Source organism: Crinia signifera, chromosome 1 (genome assembly GCF_055691185.1).
Source record: "Crinia signifera chromosome 1, ASM5569118v1, whole genome shotgun sequence".
In the NCBI taxonomy this organism is placed as follows: Eukaryota; Metazoa; Chordata; class Amphibia; order Anura; family Myobatrachidae; genus Crinia; species Crinia signifera.
Window position 1 is genome coordinate 336,990,283 of NC_139217.1, and position 22,271 is coordinate 337,012,553.

At 40.7% G+C, this 22,271-nt stretch overlaps 1 protein-coding gene across 2 annotated transcripts in view; it reads left to right on the forward strand.

Annotated features, from left to right (window-relative positions):
- The window catches only part of MED13L (mediator complex subunit 13L), a 138,281-nt gene that overhangs the window by 94,868 nt on the left and 21,142 nt on the right, over nt 1–22,271 (forward strand). The window contains exons 11-19 of one of the 2 annotated variants that reach the window (XM_083145597.1): nt 1,767–1,989; nt 6,355–6,457; nt 6,817–6,926; nt 7,076–7,175; nt 8,982–9,202; nt 11,396–11,601; nt 11,736–12,676; nt 16,629–16,808; nt 17,989–18,212. In XM_083145597.1, the coding sequence (XP_083001723.1) occupies nt 1,767–1,989; nt 6,355–6,457; nt 6,817–6,926; nt 7,076–7,175; nt 8,982–9,202; nt 11,396–11,601; nt 11,736–12,676; nt 16,629–16,808; nt 17,989–18,212 (2,308 nt within the window). The remainder of the gene's footprint in view (nt 1–1,766; nt 1,990–6,354; nt 6,458–6,816; nt 6,927–7,075; nt 7,176–8,981; nt 9,203–11,395; nt 11,602–11,735; nt 12,677–16,628; nt 16,809–17,988; nt 18,213–22,271) is intronic. The other variant, XM_083145602.1, reaches the window with a different exon arrangement.

Sequence of the window (22,271 nt, forward strand, 5' to 3'; positions counted from 1 at the left end):
ACAAAACAAAAGTCCATACATAATGTAATATAATCACTTTTTAATAATATGGCTTTTACAATCCTAGGTACAGGTTGAGTATCCCGTATCCAAAATGCTCGGGACCAGGAGAATTTTGGATAACGGATTATTCCGTATTTCGGAATATTTTAATATTTCAATTATGTATTTTAAAGTATCTTGCATGTATGCTGTATAAACACATAAAATACACACAAATATATTTTATTACCACATAAAATACACACAAATATATTTTATTTGTTCACAAAACAAGGTTTCAAAACATGAAACAAAGTTTGTGTAATATCTTAGATATTGAATTTGAAGGCCAAGCAATCATTTTCTTGCACATATATAGTGCCAGTTACATATCATGTCCTCAGTAGGGCTGTTACAGATGTCCCCAGTGAGTTATTAGCAAAAAAAATATTTTTTATTCACTTTCTGGAATGTATGGTTTTCATAATAATTCGGATAACGGATACTCGGATACGGGATACTCAACCTGTACTTGTGTACTTTCACGGCTCCCATCGCATGCCATCGCATGCCATATGTAGTGGCATGCGATGGGATGCGATTTTTGCAGTTTTTAAGCATTTTTTTTTTTTTAATCGCATGCGATCACATGTGATTTTTAACAGAAATGCATCCAAATGCATTGAAATTAGTATCAAACATGTTCAATGGCGGGACGCGTCCTACGACCTTTTCATACCCCCACTATCCACGTCAGCGTGGAGTTGAGAATAGAAAGTGTGGCGAGCGCAGCCAACTCTCAACTCCACGCCGACGTGGATAAGTGGGGGTATGAAAAGGTCGTAGGACGCGTACCGCCGCCCCTCGCGGGCTCGCCACGCTTCAGGTTCGCGTAGATAGTGGGGGTGGTACAGCCTCAAAAATGACATTTGGGGGCCATTGAACATGTTTGATACTAATTTCAATGCATTTGGATGCATTTCTGTTAAAAATCGCATGCTGTGATTGTACACAAGTACCCACTCCTAATCTTTCTATATGCACCAATTTGTACTGAATGTTCACTGCAGCTATTGGTATCCATTAAGTCTGCGGGGATACCTCATGGGGTGTATGTTCCCCGGTGGTAATGCATATGTTTGTTGTCATTTAATTTCCTTTTACTGTGCAATTTGTTTTGTTGTTATAGTGACTTCATCAGTGTTATGGCTGCACCAAAAACAGGTTTTGTCTTCAGAAACAACTAATAATATTTGATAAAAATGTATTACTCAAAAGTGAAGACTAAAAACTTGTTAATCTACTGCTATCTGTGTAATTAATTCTTGCATAGCTTTATAATGAGTTCAAATAACTGATTATATTTTTAATGTACAAATTTGTATTGATTAGAAAGAACACATTCCAAGTAAAACTGTGTCAGTTATATTATACTAATTAATGTCTGTTAAATCTAATCAATACAAAGTGTGTACAAATAGTATGGAGATAGTATGGAAGCTCCAAATTAACAACACTTGAATTCCTAAACCTCCAATGTTGGATTCTAAATTTTCAATATATTTGTCCTGTATATCTTACATATTTAAGTATAGTAAACATAACCTCTGTATTCATTATGTTTCACATTATAGGATTATTTAATGATTAAAAAGCCCTTTTGTTTTTATAAGAAAGTGCCTGGTCTGTGCCAGGCAGCTAAGCACATTTTGTAATGGTTGCAGCAGGTTGTGTACCTGTGGATAATCTTAATATGTGATATTTTTTGGTGTTTGCCCATTTAGGCTTCTATCTCAGCCCAATAAACGCTTTAAAATCTTGGATGAGAAGCGACCGGTTTTATCTGACTTAAAATATGTGGACCAGCTTCCCTTGCATCCATGTGAAGGTTATGGTGACTCCACAGATCCTTACACTTTTGAGGATGGTGATATCAAGTACAGTTTCACTACCACAAGCAAGAAATGTAAGATGGTAGCAGAACAGGAACTTTCTCTGAAACAAAAGGTATTTATCCCTTTTGCGGTTCGTATCGTGTGACTGCGATTGAATTTCTAAAATACATTGAAAAAAAAAGATGGTACTTCTGTAGTTTCACGGCGCCAGCATGGCGCCGCGCTACTTCCGGGTTCTACGCTCGCCACGAAATATGTCAAAAAAAAGTAACTTAACTCCATACCAACATGGATAGTTCATACCCCCACTATCCATGTTGGCATGGAGTTGATTTTAAATAGCGTGGGCGAGCGAAGCGAGCCCCGCAAGGGGACTCAGACGCACGGCGCCGTACTGGCGCCGTGAAACTACAGAAGTACCAAAAATATTTGATGCATTGTCTTTCAGTGGGCTTTAAAAAAATGATCAAATATGAACAAATCTATATCTACATCATCAATCTGAGAAACAATATGTATATGTTATGCTAGTTACTGCTTTTCAAACTTTATATATATATAAAAAAAAAAAAAAGCCAAGCTCAGTCTCAGCTCTCTGAGTCCTCCTATCCCACGGCAGCTCCCAGAAAGTGACAGGCACCCACTGCAGCCTTCTCTCTTCAACCATGGCCGCTCTGCACTCTCCTCTCCCAGAACGTGGCGACCGCTGCCTGCTGCCATACGTTATACGGCCGCCTGGTGACACCACGAAGATGGAAGATCTTCCGGTTTGCGTGGCTGCAGGAGAGCCACGCAATGGGACTCTGCCACAATGGCGGCCTCCTGGCGACACCAGAAAGACGGAAATGCTTCCCATTGCATAGCTCTCCTGCAGCCGCACAGTTCACTCTGGGACTGTCTCTGACACCGATCATTAACAGTTTGGCAAAACCGATAGTACATTAGGTGTTGGTTCTGCAGAACCGAAGCGAATCGGCTGAATACCACCACTTAATTACATCCCCATTTTACAGTCCAAACATATCCTCACTTATTTTCTCACTGTTAGTAGGCTGTATGATACAGTGCTTCAAGAAACTTTGCAATCTGGTGGAACAATATATAATAGGGAGCACCTATCCTTGTGTATCAATGCCTGTTTGTAAGCTTGCAAGCAGGGCCTTCCTGCCATTTTGTCTGTAACTACCCAGTTTGTTTTATCACGTTTCCAATTGTAAAGCACGGGATTTGCTACACTATATAAGAAACTGTTAATACATAATATATAGTACAACATTGGACACCAGGTACGCAAGCTTTTTTACCTAAACCTCACAACCAGTTGAATCCATCCCCTTAAACTCAAAATAATCAACAGTAGTATCTGAAGGTACTGAAAGTAATTGTTAACATGAGTTTCCCTATGGCATTCCAGGGAGAAATCTAGTGTTGTCCTGGGTATATCAAATAGGAGAGGAACCCCAGGCAGGGCCAAAGCTGCTGTACAGGGAGTGTGTAAATCTCCCAATAACATGTAGTAGGAAAAAAGGATTGGGTGTACAGCGCTAGGTTTATACTGAAAGAATATACACTACCACAAAAGATTTTTGTACATTTAATGATATAAATTACAATTTCATGAGAATTCTCATATTACAATAAAAGTAATGAAAGTTAAAAACAATTTTTGTGAACAAGAATATATTGATGTATGCTCCACATAAAATATTGCACCAGCAAATGATAGATACCAGTAATACTGGAAGTAATTGGGGGTCTCCTTGCTATTTATGCTGCATAGATTGTCCAATCCGGATAATTTCCCAGTAGGTCCAGGCAAATTCAGAGCCAGTTCATATGAGGCAGTCCTTTTGGTATAAAATACCTGGCATGATACTGCTTGTAGCTGCTGAACAATGGGGGAAGGGGGTACTGGATGTAAACAGATGACTGGTCCGGAATAAAGTGCAAATTTGAAGTGCAGTCTGATGTGCAAAGGAGCAAGTTGGGGTGTGGTGGAGATGGTGCTCAGCTTGAGCACCATCTCCACCGCACCCCAACTTGCTCCTTTGCACATCAGACTGCACTTCAAATTTGCACTTTATTCCGGACCAGTCATCTGTTTACATCCAGTACCCCCTTCCCCCATTGTTCAGCAGCTACAAGCAGTATCATGCCAGGTATTTTATACCAAAAGGACTGCCTCATATGAACTGGCTCTGAATTTGCCTGGACCTACTGGGAAATTATCCGGATTGGACAATCTATGCAGCATAAATAGCAAGGAGACCCCCAATTACTTCCAGTATTACTGGTATCTATCATTTGCTGGTGCAATATTTTATGTGGAGCATACATCAATATATTCTTGTTCACAAAAATTGTTTTTAACTTTCATTACTTTTATTGTAATATGAGAATTCTCATGAAATTGTAATTTATATCATTAAATGTACAAAAATCTTTTGTGGTAGTGTATATTCTTTCAGTATAAACCTAGCGCTGTACACCCAATCCTTTTGTCCTGGGTATATACATGCAGTATATTATCTGCTGTGGTACAGAAACCTCTTTTCTGGGGTTCTGAATCCCTTGTTAATGATCATGCATGCCACCCATAGTTTGATAAGCATTGGTGATTTTCATGACTCCCATGGTGTGTTCAAAAATCCTAGTTGATGAGAAACTTGATTTCAAGGTGTTTATTTATTAAAGGTCAATTTTTTTCTATTGATTTCGAACTTCGTTTCAGGGGCTGAAATCTATTGGTAAAAGTTGATAGAGTAGGCTAATTCTCTCAAACTTATACATTTGTATAATAGGTTTTCTATAAGCTAAAGATCAGTACTTAACCATAAATACAGATAAACCAGTTGGCAGCTTTGCATGTTTGAAATTGTAACCAAACTTAACATAAGGCTAATTAGAAACATACTAAAAAGCATCTCATATCCTGCTAAGAAGACCTATGCTCTAAATAAAAGACTTGTGTAAAATGAATACATACAAAAGGCTGGTGGTCAGGATGCCAGCTGTGATAACACAGGCACTGGCATCCTGATGCACTTGCATCCTAACCCTATCCACCCTGCAGCCTAACCTTCCGCTCTCCGCACCTTAATCCATAATCCTCCCACTAGTGCCTAAACCCCCCTCCCCCTTCCACGGCTGCAAGCTAACCCCACATACTTACTGATTGGGATGCCAGCTGTCTGTATTGAATGCCGGCATTCTGACCGCCTGGATGTCCTGCATCCCAATTAGAACACAACATAGCTTTAAAAAAAATAAATGGATGGATGGATGGACAAAGAAAAGTATATTGTACCCCAACTACCTCGGATAATGCTATAATGCTATCTGATGATCATTAAGACTGAAATGTATGCATGGGAAAGTGGCACACTTTTTTGTCATAGACAAATATCTGCCTAGGTAGAGCTGCCCTTATCTTATAGTGCTGTGTGAAGTTGAAATGCCTAGAAGCAATAGCTCAGCCATGTCTTGTCACATCTTCTATCCTTGGATACAGCACTATCAGGATCCATAATGCCTGTGGACCATCATAGCATCATTTGGGCCTTGTGAACTTCTCAGATTTAGTTTCCATAAATGAACAGCAACACACCAAGTAGCTAATCACGACGCACAATGCTAAACACTGGCTGTACTGGAATACATCTCAATGTCCTGGAGCCTTGAGCTGTTGAAATGTTTTCTCTAGGATGACAAATCATGCTTTTGCCATATGGTAGTCTGACAAACCAATCTGAGTTTATTTGATGCCAAGAGAACTCTGCCCAAATGCAAGCTGCCAATTGAACAGTTTGGAAGAGAGATTTAATGGTCTGAGGATGTTCTACATGATTTTGCTTCAGCACTTTAGTTCTAGTGAAAGGAAATCTTAAAGTTACTTAGAAACATAGAATGTGATGGCAGATAAGAACCACTTGGCTCATCTGGCATACCCTTGTAGATACACACTACCGTTCTTTTTGTTTGTTGGAGCCAGTTCCCCTTCTATGTCGCCTTCTGAGCCCTGATGTTTGATCAGGTATAGTGGAATACCGGTCACGGAGTACTAAGAAGACAGTGCAACAGTGCTGGATCTGTGCAGTCCGCTACTTATAAATAACCAAATTAGTCATTTACTTGTGCTGTAGTTATGAACACTATGCCACACATCAGACAACACAATTTAAGGGACAGATTATATTACATCCAAGCAGATATTGCACGATGCAGCATTTATGTTATCTTATTTCAGATAATCTCTACATTTTGCTCTCATTTTAAAGATGTTAGGTCTTAAAATGTTCTATTGCATCCTGTTACCTAAATTGTATTTGCTAATTTTTTTACGACACTATTGTACTGTAATGTGATTTTTCTTACCAGGAAATAACAGCATTCAAATAATCCGAGGCTACACTTGGTTAGGCAGCACTGCCCAATAATATCATGTAAATAGAGTGTGCTTTTTTTTATATCTTTAAAGGTTGATGAGGAATTTGACAAAGATGCATCACCGACAGAACACCCTGCATCAGTGCCTGATGGGAAAGACGCCATGTCCATCTTCAGTCCCACATCGAAGTCAGGTAGATGCCTAAAAACTTAGATTGTATGTGTTCATAGCTTGTGTGTTTCTGTACACAGTTTAAACTAGAATGAATTAATGAGGATCCATTTCTTGGAATAATATAGTAACGGAATAACATATGACATTGGAAGAATTTGATTAATTTTTCATGTCTGTAGATACTGGAAAATGCTGTTGATCTAAAACTTCATATTTATTGGTAACCAAAATAAATTAAAATAACAATGTTTAATATGCTTGCTATTGTTAGCATCCCGGTGTGAAGTACATTGGAAGTTTATTCATAGAAACGTGTATCGGGGAATTGCAATTCCAAAGAAATGGAATACGATAATGTTTTGCTTTATTAACTTACAGACCCACGACAGGAACGCATGGTGGCAGCTAGCCTCACACAGGTCACTGACCTGGCTCCCTCTCTTCATGATCTGGACAACATATTTGATAATTCTGAAGATGAGGATCTGGTGGGTTTTAAACTTTTGTCAAAAAAGAGTACAGTTAACAGGAATACTATGTTTAGAAGTCCCACAAACCTTACTGTTTAAACATTTGTATATTTTTGAGATTAGCCATATTGTAATGATGATGATTTTTATTTGATATTTTTTTTAAGGCTGGTTCACCAGGTACTCGAGCCATGAAGGTGTCCTTAGGAGGGCCAGAAGATCGTCACATGGGTAAAGATGGAAGGACGACTGTTCCATATCTACCAAGTGAGTGTTCTCTAACTTCACTTTATATATTTGTTTGTCACTTCATAAAAAGTTTTTACTTGAATAAATGTTATGGTCATTGTGGGGAGGTATTGACACCCACCACTACATGTTTGGAATTAAAACTTCATATTTTTGCCTTTGCAATCTAGCCAACGCCGAAGCTTGTGTATATCACGAGGTGATAAAAGCAGGCCTATTTATAATCTACACCATCATTCAGAGATTAACATACACATGGTCCCCAAGAATCACCCACCTTCGCATCTGTTTAAGTAAAACCTGAGGCTAAACTTTCTGTATGTAAAAGTATAGACATTTAAAACACTTCTAGGAAAAAGTCATCTAAAACTGCATATTTATGTCCATATATCACAAGACGCGGATGTGTGCCAGCAGATTATCTGTAGGATTTATAACACCATTTATATAGTGTGCTTTTGATGCACCGCACATTCCTTTTTTTCTCTCTGTGTATGGATGCCCAAGTGTCACATCTGCATACCGGTGTATGTGTACAAATATATCGCTTTTAACACTAAGTAACCCGTATTGCATATGCACGTTGTAACAGGAGTCTTGCTAGAGTGCGCTCTCCTACAAAAATTCCACCAGCGACCAACTCAGGCTTGTGCAAAAAAAAGAAATACCTTTTATTCAGGTGGCTCATATACAAAGATACACATAAACAAAGATTGCTGTCTTTCATATAAACAACCAGAGAGGGTAGGCCCTGCCTCACTGCCTGTCACTTAATAAGGAACCCTTCAGGTCCCGGCATCCTGACACTAGAGCCCCAGTCTTCTGGATCCCACTTTCCTTTGCAGACTTATCACCTGTGCACTAACTGCCATCAGGAGCCCTGACTAATGAGGAAGACTCTGCTTTAAACCCAGCAGCCAGGTGCTAGCTGATTGAAGCAGCTTCTTGGGCCAAGAAACCTATAAGACCTGGTCTGGGCCCAATGAATGGGAACCCGGTCCAACCACACTTCCCATCTACCCCTGGGACCCTGTGAGTAGCTTCCACCAGCCCGTCTATCAGTGGCACAAGCCACTATTGATTCCCTAGAGTTGTTTCCAGGTGGTAAAGGGTATAGAAATGTTTGCAGCCCGTCCCGGCACCTGTGTGCATCCACTGGCGGTATTCAAATATTTCTGCCGACGGGTGAGCAAACATCACTAACCCTGGGGGTGGCGAGCTAAAAGTCGTGAAGAGTCACCAGTTTGGGCATGCAAATGATGCTTTTAGTCCTCGCGCCCATTGGTTTGGATGGGTTTAGCTGTTTTGTGCACCTATGCCTGACCAGAATGGGCGCAATAAGAGTCATAAAAATCTTTATTTGAATAACGTTCCACGGTCTCCCGTAATTTTATGCGGGAGATCGCGTGTGCTATGGCATTTTAATTTGGCCCCATGAGTTTTAAGGGATACAGCTAAAGCTAAGCAATAATTTAGTAGTTCAGTTTATTAATCCCTCCTTCAAATTAAATTTAAATAATATATATTCTTAAAATAAAGAATTACTTTCTAAGGCCGAGTTTAATTCCCCATGGTTAATTACTGCATGTTAATTGGTCTCCCATGCTATTCAATTATAGTGCGCTACTGTACATCCCACAGTCAGCCTGCAGGCTGCAGTTAATGTGTGTTTCCTTTTAAACCAGAGGGGGTTGATCGCGGGTGCCGTGAATCTGTTAACCCATAGATACGGGAACTTGTCCTGGATTCTATGGTTTAACACATTTTTAAATATTTTGCTTTATTTTCAGAAATTGATCATAATCTTTTCTACATCTCCTGTAGCAACAGCTGACCTGCAGAGGATGTTTCCCACACCACCTTCGCTGGAGCAACATCCTGCCTTTTCTCCTATCATGATGTACAAGGATAGTGTAGGCTCAGATACTGTAACTGCTCTTGGCATGATGGAGAGTCCAATGGTTAATTTGACCTCCATGCAACATGTAGAGTTTAAGATGGAAGTTGAAGAAGGCATGTGCAGTCCCAAGCCTGAGGAAATCAAGGTATGCATCTGTTGCAGGTTTGTGGCATTGCAATTATGTATTGTTCAAAGTGCATGTTTTATCCAAAGGGAAGTCTCGTAAGTCTTTAGAGTTTAAAAGAATGCATTACACACTAATTCCCAGCCTGTCAAAATTATGCAACAACATAAGAGTAATGTCAATACTGGGGGGCTGTGCACACCTGAACAGAACAACATAATTGCTACTTTAGACGCCATCTATTGACCATTGGCGCACAACCCCTTACAGAGGTGAGGAACAGCATTCGCATTGCATTATATAGGATAATGCATACACCAGAAATACGTAAACTGTATATTCAAGTATCTTTCCCATGTCTCCCATCTTTCCTGGTCATTGGAAGTGGTGACATTTTTGAAGAAGAATCAATATATACAATGTAATATGTAGTAATAAATAATACATACTGATAAAAAAAGAAACCAATTTATAGTTGTTCTGTCAGCTGCACGCTCTACAGGTATCGGATATTGTATATATATTGTATTGTATGTTGTTTTTTATATATATATATATATATATATATATATATATATATATACATATACGTGTGTATGTGTATATATATATATATATATATATATATATACACACACACACACACACACATATATACATATACATATATACACACACACATATACATATATATACACACACACACATATACACATATATACACACACACATATACATATACACTATGTGGAAGAAAGTCATTGGACACCCTGAAATAATGGAATCCTCCTGACAAAGTGAATATGGACTCTTCCTACATGTATAAATATGGAAGCAAGCGTCGTAGCAGTTCATTTGCTGATAAAATGACGGACAGAAAACGCACTCGGTTATCATGGTCGAGCTGCGGCTCACAAGCCTCTGATCCCAAAAATCAATACACGACAGATACTTTGTTGGTGTAAGGAGTGGAAAAACTGGACGGAGGAGCAATGGAAACAAGTCCTATGGAGCGATGAATCATGCTTCACAATGTTTTGATCAGATGGGAGAGTGTGGGTATGGCGATTGCCTGGAGAACGCCTGTTACCCGAATGTGTAGTGCCAACAGTAAAATTTGGATGTGAAGGCATCATGTTCTAGGGTTGTTTCTGCTGGCATGGTGTGGACCTACTCGTACAGGTGCATGGGAACATGACATCGGCGACCTACAAAGATATTCTGGATAACTCCATGTTACCTACGTTGTGGTGTTTCTATGGGAACGACGATTGTGTGTTCCAGGACGACAATGCGACGTGTCATGTTTCGAGGGCTACAATGGAGTGATATGACAAATCGCATCACCCGACTAGCGTGGCCTGTTCAAAGCCCTGATTTGAACCCCATAGAACATTTGTGAGGCGAAATTGAGCGCAGGTTATGTATATAGATAGATAGATAAATGTACAGCAACATATCTTTGTCCCCTGGTGTGGGCTCGATTGTTTGATTGAAAATCCGTCTGAGTGCCGCTGTACATTTATCTGCATACCTCCCTTCTCAGACTTTGAAGGCACCACAGTCAACTGATACAGCAGCTGCTGCGAGTGCCGGACCTTGCTCTCATTATATATATATATATATATATATATATATATATATATATTTCTGAGAAAGTGAAAAAAAAACATAACAAATAACTGTTACAAACATACTCAGGGGGATATTAAACATTTCTCCTTATTTTCGCTTTCACTATTCAATCCCGCCCATTTTCATGAGGAAATTGGGTGGGATTTGCATTTGCAAATGCGGGTCTTTGAAAAGTCAAATCTGCATTAGTTGAAACAGCCATTATGTTTTTTTAATTAGTGGCTGTTTCTGTGAAAATAGACATGGATTCGAAGATCCATGTCTTCTCTGTTTTTCTAAATAACATTGAATAGATGGTATGCGAATACCATCTATTCTTTGCGGGAACTGACACTTTTTCAAAGTTTTACCATGGAATCGGAACATTGAATAACCCCATAACTATAAATATGTATCAAGTTTGCCGTGTATTAAGTAAGTTTATAATTACAGGAACCTCTAAAAAATATTCCCGTTAAATAACATTGCCTAGTGCTAACTTGACCTGTTCTGGACAAATGTACTTAAAGTGTTTGTTTTTATGATACAAACATTTCGGAGATTTACAAAACTTCTTTTTTGCTTGTTTTTTTTTTGCAGGATTTTTCCTATGTGTATAAAGTCCCTTCCTACCAACCCTTTCTGGGTACCTCCATGTTTGCACCACTTAAGTCTTTGCCCAGCCAGTGCCTGCTATCCTTAAAAATACCAGACGCCTGCATATATCGTCCCTCCTGGGCTGCTCCCCCAAAGATACAGCACCTTCCTTTGCCACCTGCTGCTTCTTTTAACAGAGATGGCTACTTGTAAGTATATTAGATGCAAGAGTTTTCATAATGCTTCCAATTGCTTATGTTTTACCTTTTAGTACTGTATTTGTTGAGATCATGTCCTTTTTTTCCTTCTGAGTTTCCCCCAGTTGTCATTCTAATGTTTCCAGTCCTCTTTTTAGGAATGTGCCAAGTGAGGGGAGTTTGACAGACCAAGATTACCTGCAGCTAAACACTCCACAGACCAACACACCACTTGCCCCATGCAGTACGGCCCCAGCCAGCAATGGTGGAACTGGTGGAGTCTTGCCTTCCCCAGCTACTCCCCGATTTTCTGTTCCTACTCCCCGCACACCAAGAACTCCTAGAACTCCAAAGGGTGCTGGAGGAGCCAGTGGCCAAGGCTCAGTGAAGTACGACAGCACAGACTTATGTTCGCCAGCTTCTACACCATCCACAACAAGGCCTTTGAGTTCTGTTGAACCAGCCAGCACTCACCCAGCTCCTGAGGCCCACAGCTTATATGTTACCCTACTTCTGTCTGACTCTGTTCTCAACATCTTCAAGGACAGGAACTTTGATAGTTGTTGCATATGTGCCTGTAATCTGAACATCAAGGGATCTGATGTTGGAATCTATATCCCAGACTCCTCTAATGAAGACCAGTACCGCTGCACATGTGGCTTCAGTGCCATTGTCAACCGCCGACTTGGTTACCACTCTGGCCTCTTTATAGAGGATGAGATGGATATCTTTGGCAGATCTTCTTATATTGGTCAGGCAGTTGAAAGAAGATTAAACATGAGAGAGGCAGCATGTAGGAGCCAAGAACCCCCTCCACCAGGTCTATTGTTGCTTCTTCAGAGTCAATGCACTAGACCTTTCACAACTGTTGGAGGAACCTGGGACTTATCAAGTAACAAGGGAGAGAACCATCTTGAAGCATCAAACTTCAGCTATGACAAAGTGAAAGTAGAGAGTTCAGATGCTTGGCCTGAATGCTTGAATGCACTGGAACAGGGAAGGCAATATGTGGACAATCCGACAGGGGGACGAGTTGATGAAAGTTTGGTCAGAAGTGCTACCTTCCACCTTTGGCCACACAGCAATGGTATGAATTTAATTGGTTAACTAGATCTCTTAATTAGCTCTAAACACTTGTTTCTTAAGATGGCCATAAACCTAAAGATTTGTTGTCCAATATGGCTAGTTTGAACAAAAATCTGTTAACTTATTAGAGCAAATGACAGTTGACCATTTTCTTTCAAATGTTGGAAAACTGTTATTAAGGTATTGGTTATTGGTTATTAAGGTATTACCAGATTTTTGTTCCAACAGATTTGAATGTTTAGCTGTATGTCCAGCTTTAGACACTACAATGTTTGTTAGACTACATGATGTGTACATGCAGGCTTGAGTTTGCAGTTAATGATCTAAATTCTATTTCGCGGTGCACATTTTTATGGTGAAGATTGTTAGTGAACTAGGAGATGTCTCAATCACGTAAATGATGTCATATCGGAATCCCATCGTGTTTTTGATGATAGTCACACATTGTGCTTACATATAAACGCTATTATGACCAGAAAAGTTGAGATTTCTTAATATGATGTAGGTGGCAGGAGGGTGGAGGATTTCATGGTTTGAATCATGTTTAAGTAACAAAGGGAAAAAGCTATTCCTGGCCAAACCATTGCAGTTTACAAATGCAAATACTTTAGTGCTAATTTGGTCCAGACCCCTAGCAGGAAAATGGTTTAAGATAAATTTGAGCAGAAGCACTCATATGAGGGTGGTTTAGGACACATGGAGAAACCTGGATGTGAAGTGAGTCATGTTAAATATTGAAGTCCACTCCAAAACTGCCTTTGTGTTTTTTTTATTTTTTAGTTATATGTACTCTTCTATATGTTCTCTGTATGTATTGCTGTGTAATGATTTACTTGATATAAGGGTAAATGCAAGAAGCCGGAGGTGTGGTAGTTTCTCAGAGGAAGGCTGTATTTTGAAAGCGGCAGTCATTTAAAAGACAAAGGCAAACTGGTATCAGCTATAAAAATATGGCAATTCTTGGACAAACTCCTATACCTGTGGCTGCTCGCACTGTATCCATGACTGTAACGCCCCCAAACCCCCCCAGCTCCACACCGCCATGAGCACTGCCTCCCACTCTCCTGCCCACTATGCCACCCTTGTTGCTAATGCCTTGATTGGCGATCGCTGTTACTCTCTACAGTTCACCTTTCAACTCTGCCACATCAATCTCCGCAATCAGCCTTTGGTCCCCTTGTTCATGCTTTCTACATATGCACGTTTAGCCGACTGGCTGTCATTACACTTGTATGCTTAGTTCTGACAGCTTTGTGTGGAGGTTTTACTGAGGACATTGGGCCTCGTTTGCAATCGAATTACCTCAGCCATCTTTCAGCTGGGACCAGAAGTCTTGCAGTAATTCACAACTGCAGTAATTCCAGAGAATTTTATCAACAAGAGTTTATTAGGATATTGCTAGGCACCGTAACGCAGCGAATACAAACCAGATGGATGCAATGTTTAACCTTTGTACATACTGTCTCTGAACTGGTAATTGACAACAAATGTCAGTTTATTTAAGTGACAGTGACAAAGATCTCAGCAACTGTGTATCAATTTATGTATTTGCTTATAGCAGTTGTAATTTGTAAGCAAAATGTATCTATTTATTGCCTTCATCAAAGTTTAAATAATTCAGCTCATTTGAAACACATGCAGTAAATAGACAGTCCAGTATTGTTCCCTAGGCAACTGAAACATGTCAATAACCTAAATAAAAACAAACTTATTGAAAAATGATATATATATATATATATATATATATATGTATGTGTATGTGTATATATATATATATATATATATATATATATATATATATATATATATATATATAGGTACGTGCATAGACCGCATAGACCTCTATGCGGCTCCATTTCTAAACTGAGATGCGCATGCAGGGCAGCCGCCCTGCGTTCCAACTATGCGGGTCAACAGACGCGACTTCCGGGACCGAACTTCCGGTGACGCCGGAAGCAGCGCTGTCAGAGCGTGGATGCGGTTTCCACGCTCTGATCAATTAGATGGCAGGGGGGATAAATAGCCGGGCCCGGGCAGTGCTATTTAGCAGCAGCTCCAGGCACCATGGGTGTTTTCTTACCCTGAACTCCGTTGACAGCCAGTCTCTTTCACTGTAAAGTAAGACTCCTTTTTTCCATATGTTTCCATTTGAATTTTTTGTTAATTAGTGCTGTTCTCTATTTGTTCCATTGTTTATTGAAATGCTTTATTATAAATGTTATAGGCTCCTTGAGAAAGGTCCGTCTAATCAGGACCGAAACGTCGGGGCACATTATGAAAAACTATGACTATATTGGATAGTTGAAATAAAAACTGCACTACCTTTGGATTTTATTTGACTTTTGGACTTTGATTATTATTAGGCGAGTGCCTGACATTCCACACCTCAGCAGGTGTGGATACACCCCAGACTATATATATATATATATATATATATATATATATATATATATATATATATGCCACCTGTGTGTCCTGATTGAATAAATTAAGACAAAATAATATTCCCTTATTTATAGAGGGTGTCGGACAGTCTTTAAGTAAACGAGTAGTGGTAAAATACTCAGAAAGATATGTAAATGGTAAATAAAGTAACGGAGACTAATTGTTTATAGTATAATAGCAATCTGGAAATATAATGGTTAAAAAAAATATATTAGGTGTTAAATAGTATGAAAAAAAGGGGGTTATTTATTTATACAAAATAAGAAATATAAAATAATTTCTTAAAATACAAAAAACTTTTTACATAAAATGTGAGAAAAAAGATTTTGACAATAAAAACAATTTGGACAGTATAAGATGCAAAATATAGTATAAAATAGTATTAAAGTGCTTATCTTAGAAATATGGTTGGAGGCTAGGATCACCCTCTAGGTGATCCTAGCCTCCAACCATATCTCTGAGAACACACAGTTCTATATTATTATTTTTTTGCGTGCATGAAGTTTGTTGGTTTATTGAGATAAGTGGTTTAATACATCACCATCACAGCATACAGTAAGTCGACGTTTCGGACTTGACACAGTCCTTTATCAAGACAGGCATCAATGCGACACAACAGCTCAGCAACAGTGCAGGAGGCACTGTATATATACAAGGTTTGCAGGAATGGTGCGCTGACACCTGCTTAATTAGTAAACACTGAAGCTATTAAGAAGTACACAGTTCTTTATATGAAATCACTTGTTCCCAAACTGTGGAACTGCAGCACCCTTCTTCTGTCTCTGTCCCCAAGAGACAACGCCGAAGCAATCTACAAACAAAGAACAAGAAGGGGCGCCCAATAGCTTAGTATTATCAAAACATATAAAAGTTTTTAATGAATAAAAGTGACAACCGGTTAATGTACTTATTGGGCGCCCTTTCTTGTTCTTTGTTTGTATGTGTGTGTGTATATATATATATATATATATATATATATATATATATATATATATATATATATATATATATATATATATATATATATATATATGACATAAAAACCCTGAAAATCACTACACATTTAGTTCACTGAAATTCACAAACACTCACTTTCCCATTATTTTAAAAGTTACAAATATCAACACTTTGGCACCATTTAAGGACCTCCAGTACTTTGCTTATGGCCCCTTTTAGTCTTCTGCACTGCACTGTGATCTTTTTTCCCACGTAACATAGATTGCACACTACGGCTGTGACTCGCTGTTTGTAATTGAGAGCCTGTTTGATGAACATATCCTAAAAGTGCATGCTAATGTAACATGAGCCTTCACAATACGAAACTAGCAGCTAATTTAATATGGCCCCATGGGTGACAAAATGGACTTGCTGGAGGCTAAAAGCTTTACAGTTGAATGTGTTCTTCCTCTCATTAAATTTTTTTTTCTTGGCTCAATTTTAGAAGCAAGCCATGATAGTCACTCTTGGTTCTCTTATTGTTTGCTGTCTTTTTGTACCTTTCTCCTCAGTGCTCGATGTGAGCATGCTCCCCTCCCAAGATGTGGTGCGCATGTTGCTCTCCCTTCAGCCATTCCTGCAGGATGCCATCCAAAAGAAAAGGACGGGCCGAACCTGGGAAAACATCCAACATGTGCAGGGTCCCCTCACATGGCAGCAGTTTCACAAAATGGCAGGCCGTGGATCCTATGGTACTCATATAGCACAATTAATAGCAAATAAATTGATATTGACTTACTGTATGCCTATTAATTTGGTCTGAAACATACTTTATATAGCAAGAATTTAATCTGTTAGAAGAAGCATTGCTGCTTCCAATGACTTTTAAAAACACATGCATGTTTTTAATTTGCTTGCACAATGCACTGAATACATAAACATAACACATGGATAATGCTGATGTGTCTAGCCCAGCCAATATAACCATGTTTCATACACGTGATCAGAGGAATTTAGGCCAGGGCTGTTCAGGTTGTTTTTCAGGGCTAATGGGGTTGCCATCAGTGAGACAATTACCCCCAGTCAATTACCATGGGAAATTGGATACCTCCTTCAGAATTTCTGAAACTGTATTGAAAGTCTCTAAGGTAATGGGTGAATATGGAGACTGATATGGGGGCAGATTCCATTTCCTGTGTTTAATTTTTTTTTTAAACACTGGTACAAAGTTTGTACCACAGCCTTTGGGTGTTGGTATTCAATTGGCTTATTCTCTATTGAAATTTATTCTCTATAGAAATCACTGCCACTAATTTTCTTTCAAATACTTGAATAGCACCTGGAATTAATTTCTCACTTGAGGTGAGGAATTCAATTAGTCTCTGTAACTTACATCAGCCTAATTGGACCACTTGTATGTACAGCAAATGGTTAAATCCATAGACTTTATCCCAGATTCTATGGGTTAATGCATGGAGCTGTAATTGAATAGCACCAGACATTATAGCCCAAGGCTACCACCTTTTTTACCCATGCTAAATTATTATTGCTAATTTAATTCCCCCTAAATGCAAGTAACATAAATTTCACACTGAACTGCTTTACAGATATAGTCAACGTAGTTACATCATAGTTTTGCCAACATAAGTCTTAAACTTTTGAAATGGGTGACTAGCATGATCTTATTGAGAGGCAATATTCTTTCTGGGAACTAGTATAGAATTAACAATAGACTTTATAAATAGGAGTGCCTCCATTTCAAGTCTGTTTATTCTTTGTGTATTGTTGTTGAATAAGTAGGTACAAATTGTAGGCTATTGAATTAGAAGTTGCACCATTTCCCAGTACAAACATATTACTCTGCTAAATATTAGTATATACAGAAATGTTTCCATTTGTGCTTGAGAACTTACTGTCTTACTCTACATTTAGGATCTGAAGAATCTCCAGAACCTCTGCCTATACCCAACCTCTTGGTGGGATATGATAAGGACTTCCTTACCATAGCCCCCTTTTCTCTTCCTTTCTGGGAGCGTCTGCTTCTAGAGCCTTATGGTGGACAACGGGATGTGGGATATTTGGTTTTGTGTCCAGAAAATCTAGCACTGCTAGATGGAGCAAAAGCTTTCTTTAGTGATCTGAGTGCAGTATATGAGGTAAGCATTGTTTGCTTTATTACATTTTCTACAATAATTACATGTATTTCTTATTTACTTACTACAGTTCACTCCGGGGAATCACCAATAGTCCAATCAGTGGTACTCAGATCTGAGTCGCCTCTAGACCACAAGGAACATAGCTGCATACAGGGCATTTACGCAAGTGCCTGATGGACGCTTTCCTATGGCTCTGCCTTCACCACCTTAGCTGGTTACTATCATTAGGTTTCCCACCAAGGGTGTCATTGAGGCAGTGACGGGCTGCTGTTAGTAAGGTGTGGTGTAGTGGGCTGCTGTCAGTAAGATGTGATGTGATGTGGCAGACTGCAGTCAGTGTGGTGTGGCAGGCTGCTGTTACTGATGGCAGCACACCACACCTTACTAACAGCAGCCCAATACACCACACCTCACTGAGGTGTAGTTTATTGGGTTGTTGTCAGTGAAGCGTGGTGTGGCAGGCTGCTGTCAGTGAGGCATGGTGTGGCAGACTGCTGTCGGTGAGGCGTGGTATGGCAGGCTGCTGTCGGTGAGGCGTGGTGTGGCAGGCTGCTGTCGGTGAGGCGTGGTATAGCAGGCTGCTGTCGGTGAGGTGTGGTGTGGCAGGCTGCTGTCAGTGAGGCGTGGTGTGGCAGGCTGCTATCAGTGAGACATGGTGTGGCAGGCTGCTATCAGTGAGACATGGTGTGGCAGGCTGCTGTCAGTGAGGTGTGGTGTGGCAGGCTGCGGTCAGTGAGGCGTGGTGTGGCAGGCTGCTGTCACAGTGAGTGATGCTGTTCACAGATGAAAGATGTTCCAAGTGTGTAGTCAATGAAAAATGTGCAAGGTCATGTGATCAATATTTTCTCTGTTATATGTTAACTTTCTTCTACTAACTAAATTAAATTGATTTGGAAGTAAAAATAAATACATTTTAAAAATAATGCATTACAATTGCTATTCATTGCTAGTACTTGGGATTTGTATTCCTCTAAATACATTTTGTTACATAAAGCATAAAACCAAATTTGCACCTTAAACTGCATAGACTTAGAACTGCTAGAATAGAGGTTAGCTTTATTGCATATCATTTGGATATCTTTTGTTAGGTTCCTGACAAAGTCATGATCTCTGTGACCTTTATTCTCCCCATTTTTGCATGGGTTTCCACTGTGTGGAAAGTGGTAGACTGCTTGGCTTCTGTCCCTTACGGGTGGGAACGCTCCCGAGCTGCACTAAGGACACCTCTGCCAAAAGCCGCATCAGCGGTGGCAATAGTGTTGAAACTATAGAATTTGGTAAATGTGTGCGAAGAAGACCGTACAGCTGCCCTGCTAATGTTCTCCGCCACGATGCCCCCTCAGACCTTGTGGAATGTGCCCGCACCGAGTGAGGGACCGGTCTTCCTGCCAACAGGTATGCCTGTCTTATAGTGGATCTAAGCCAGTGCGCCAAGGTACACTTTGAAGCTGGCCAACCTAATTTCCTGATATCAAAGAGGACAAATAAGGATTCAGATTTCCTAATGGACTCTGTTCTGGAAACGAACAGTCGCAAGGCCCTGACAACATCCAATGTTTCATCCTTTTCCTCAAAAGAAGGGCTCGAAGGTGTGTACAGTGGGGCCACAATTTCCTGGTTGATGTGGAACCTGGAAACAACCTTTGGGAGATAGTTGAGTCTAGTCCTCAAAACTGCTCTGTCCTCATGAAAGATTAACAATGGTGATTTGCACAAGAGAGCGCTCAGATCCCAGACTCTATGCGCTGAAGCAATCGCTAGCAAAAACAGAGTTTTGAGTGTAAGCCAAGAGAGTGCTACAGACTCTAAAGGTTCAAATTGTGACCTAGTCAATACTTGAAGCACCAAAGAAAGATCAAATGGGTTTGCCGGTGGGCGTATAGAAGGTTGAAGATGAAGAACCCCTTGTAGAAAGGTGTGAATTGTAGAAAATGTAGCTATCTTTTGCTGAAAGAGAACTGATAGCGCAGATACCTGAACCTTCAGAGAAGAATGGCTAAGGCCCAGGTCTAGTCCGGACTGTAAAAAGGCCAAAACCCTGGACAGTCTGTATATTCTGGGGTGAAACCTTTTAGGTACACACCTAAGGAAATACTTTTGCCAAATCCTATGGTAAACCCGTGCCGAGGATGGCTTTCGAGCTGCTAGCATAGTTTCTATGACTGAGGCCTCGAAACCCCTTTTCCTTAAGACCGAGCGCTCAATAGCCACCCCGTCAAAGCAAGCCTGCTGAGATCGGGATGGCGGCAGGGTCCTTGAGATAGCAGGTCTGGGTGAAGGGGAAGAGGGAACGGAGGGGCCCGGGACAACTGTAGAAGGTCTGGGTACCAAGACTGTCTTGGCCACTCCGGAGCCATCAGGATCATGGTTACTCTCTCTTTCTTGAGACGTCACAGAAGTCGAGATATGAGAGGTATTGGTGGAAAGGCAAAGACTTTCTGGAAGGCCCAAGGAGCCGATAGGGCGTCCACCAGACAAGGCTGTGGATCTCTTGTTCTGGACCCGTACCGAGGCAACTTGTTGTTGTGTCTGGAGGCCATCAAGTCTACCTGCGGACAACCCCATTTCTTTGTCAGGAGGTTGAAAACTTCTTGGTGAAGGGACCATTCGCCTTACTGAATTGTTTGGCAACTTAGGTAGTCCGCCTCCCAGTTCACTGCTGACAATGTTAGGAGATATTTTTCCGCCCATAGGAGGATTTGGGTTACTTCTTTCATGGCTGCTCTGCTGCGTGTTCCGCCCTGGTGGTTGACATATTCTACTGCAGTTGCATTGTCTGATTGAATTTGAATGGCCTTGCTGTGAAGAAGCATCCCTGAGTGGCGAAAGGTCTGAAGGATGGCCCTGAGTTCCAGGACGTTTATTGGCAGTTTTGTCTCTGGGTACGGCCAAACTCCTTGGAACAAGTGATCTTCCACCACCCCAACCCTGTAGACTTGCATCTGTTGTGACTACCACATAATCGTGGCTTGCAAAGGACCGTCCTTTGCTCAGGTTGTCCGTCTGTAACCACAACTGAAGAGACAATCAGACTTCCTTTGAGAGAACTAGGAACTGAGTTCTGAGATGGAGGTGAGAGCGATTCCAACGTCCGAGCAGGGCTAGCTGGAGGGGCCGAGAGTGGAATTGGCCGAATTCCAGCATTGGGAAGGTTGAGACTAGTTTCCCTAGAATCTTCATGCAGAGGTGGATGGACACTCTGCGTTGGGCCAGAAAGGATCGGAATTTTGTCTATCTCCAGAATATTGTTCTGCGGGAGATAAACCATCTGCGTCCTTGTGTCTATCAGGGCTTCCAGATGTACCATGGAGGTTGATGGAATTAGACTGGAATTTCTCCAATTGATGACCCATCCGTGTGATTGAAGTAGATTCAAAGTCATCTGTAGGTAGTAGTAGTAGTACGTTTATTTATAAGGCGCACAAAGTATCCGCAGCGCCGCACATAGCAAACAAAAAAACATATTACAAGGTAACGTACAGGGTGTGTTGATAAAATACAGCATAAATAGGGGTATAGCTGGTAGAACTAAAATCAGCATCAGTTCTGAAGTAGGCGTCGAAATTGTCGAGGAGACTGAAGATGAAGTAGAGGAAGGGAAGAACAGGACAGGAGCACAGGTGAGGTAAAGAGGTAGGGTGAGTACGTGAGGAAGGAGGGCCCTACTCATAGGAGTTAACATACTAAAAGGAGGTGGGTGGACGAACGAATTACAATAGGATAAGTAGTAACGGATGGGAACGGAGGCAGGATAGGAGGATCAAAAGAGGTTAGGAGGAGGGATAGGCTAGTCGAGAAAAGTGGGTTTTGAGGGAGCGCTTGAAGGAGGTAAGGCAATCAGAAAGCCTGATGGGTGGCGGGAGGTTGTTCCAGTGCAGGGGGGCAGCGCGAGAGAAGTCTTGGACACGGGAGTGGGAGGAGGTGATTAGGTGAGAGGTCAGTCGGCGGTCAGCGGCGGAGTGAAGAGGACGGGAGGGAGTGTGGATAGAGATCAGTGAAGAGAGCTAAGGAGCGGTGGAGGAGGAGAGAGCCTTTTAGGTGGTGGTGAGGAGTTTAAAG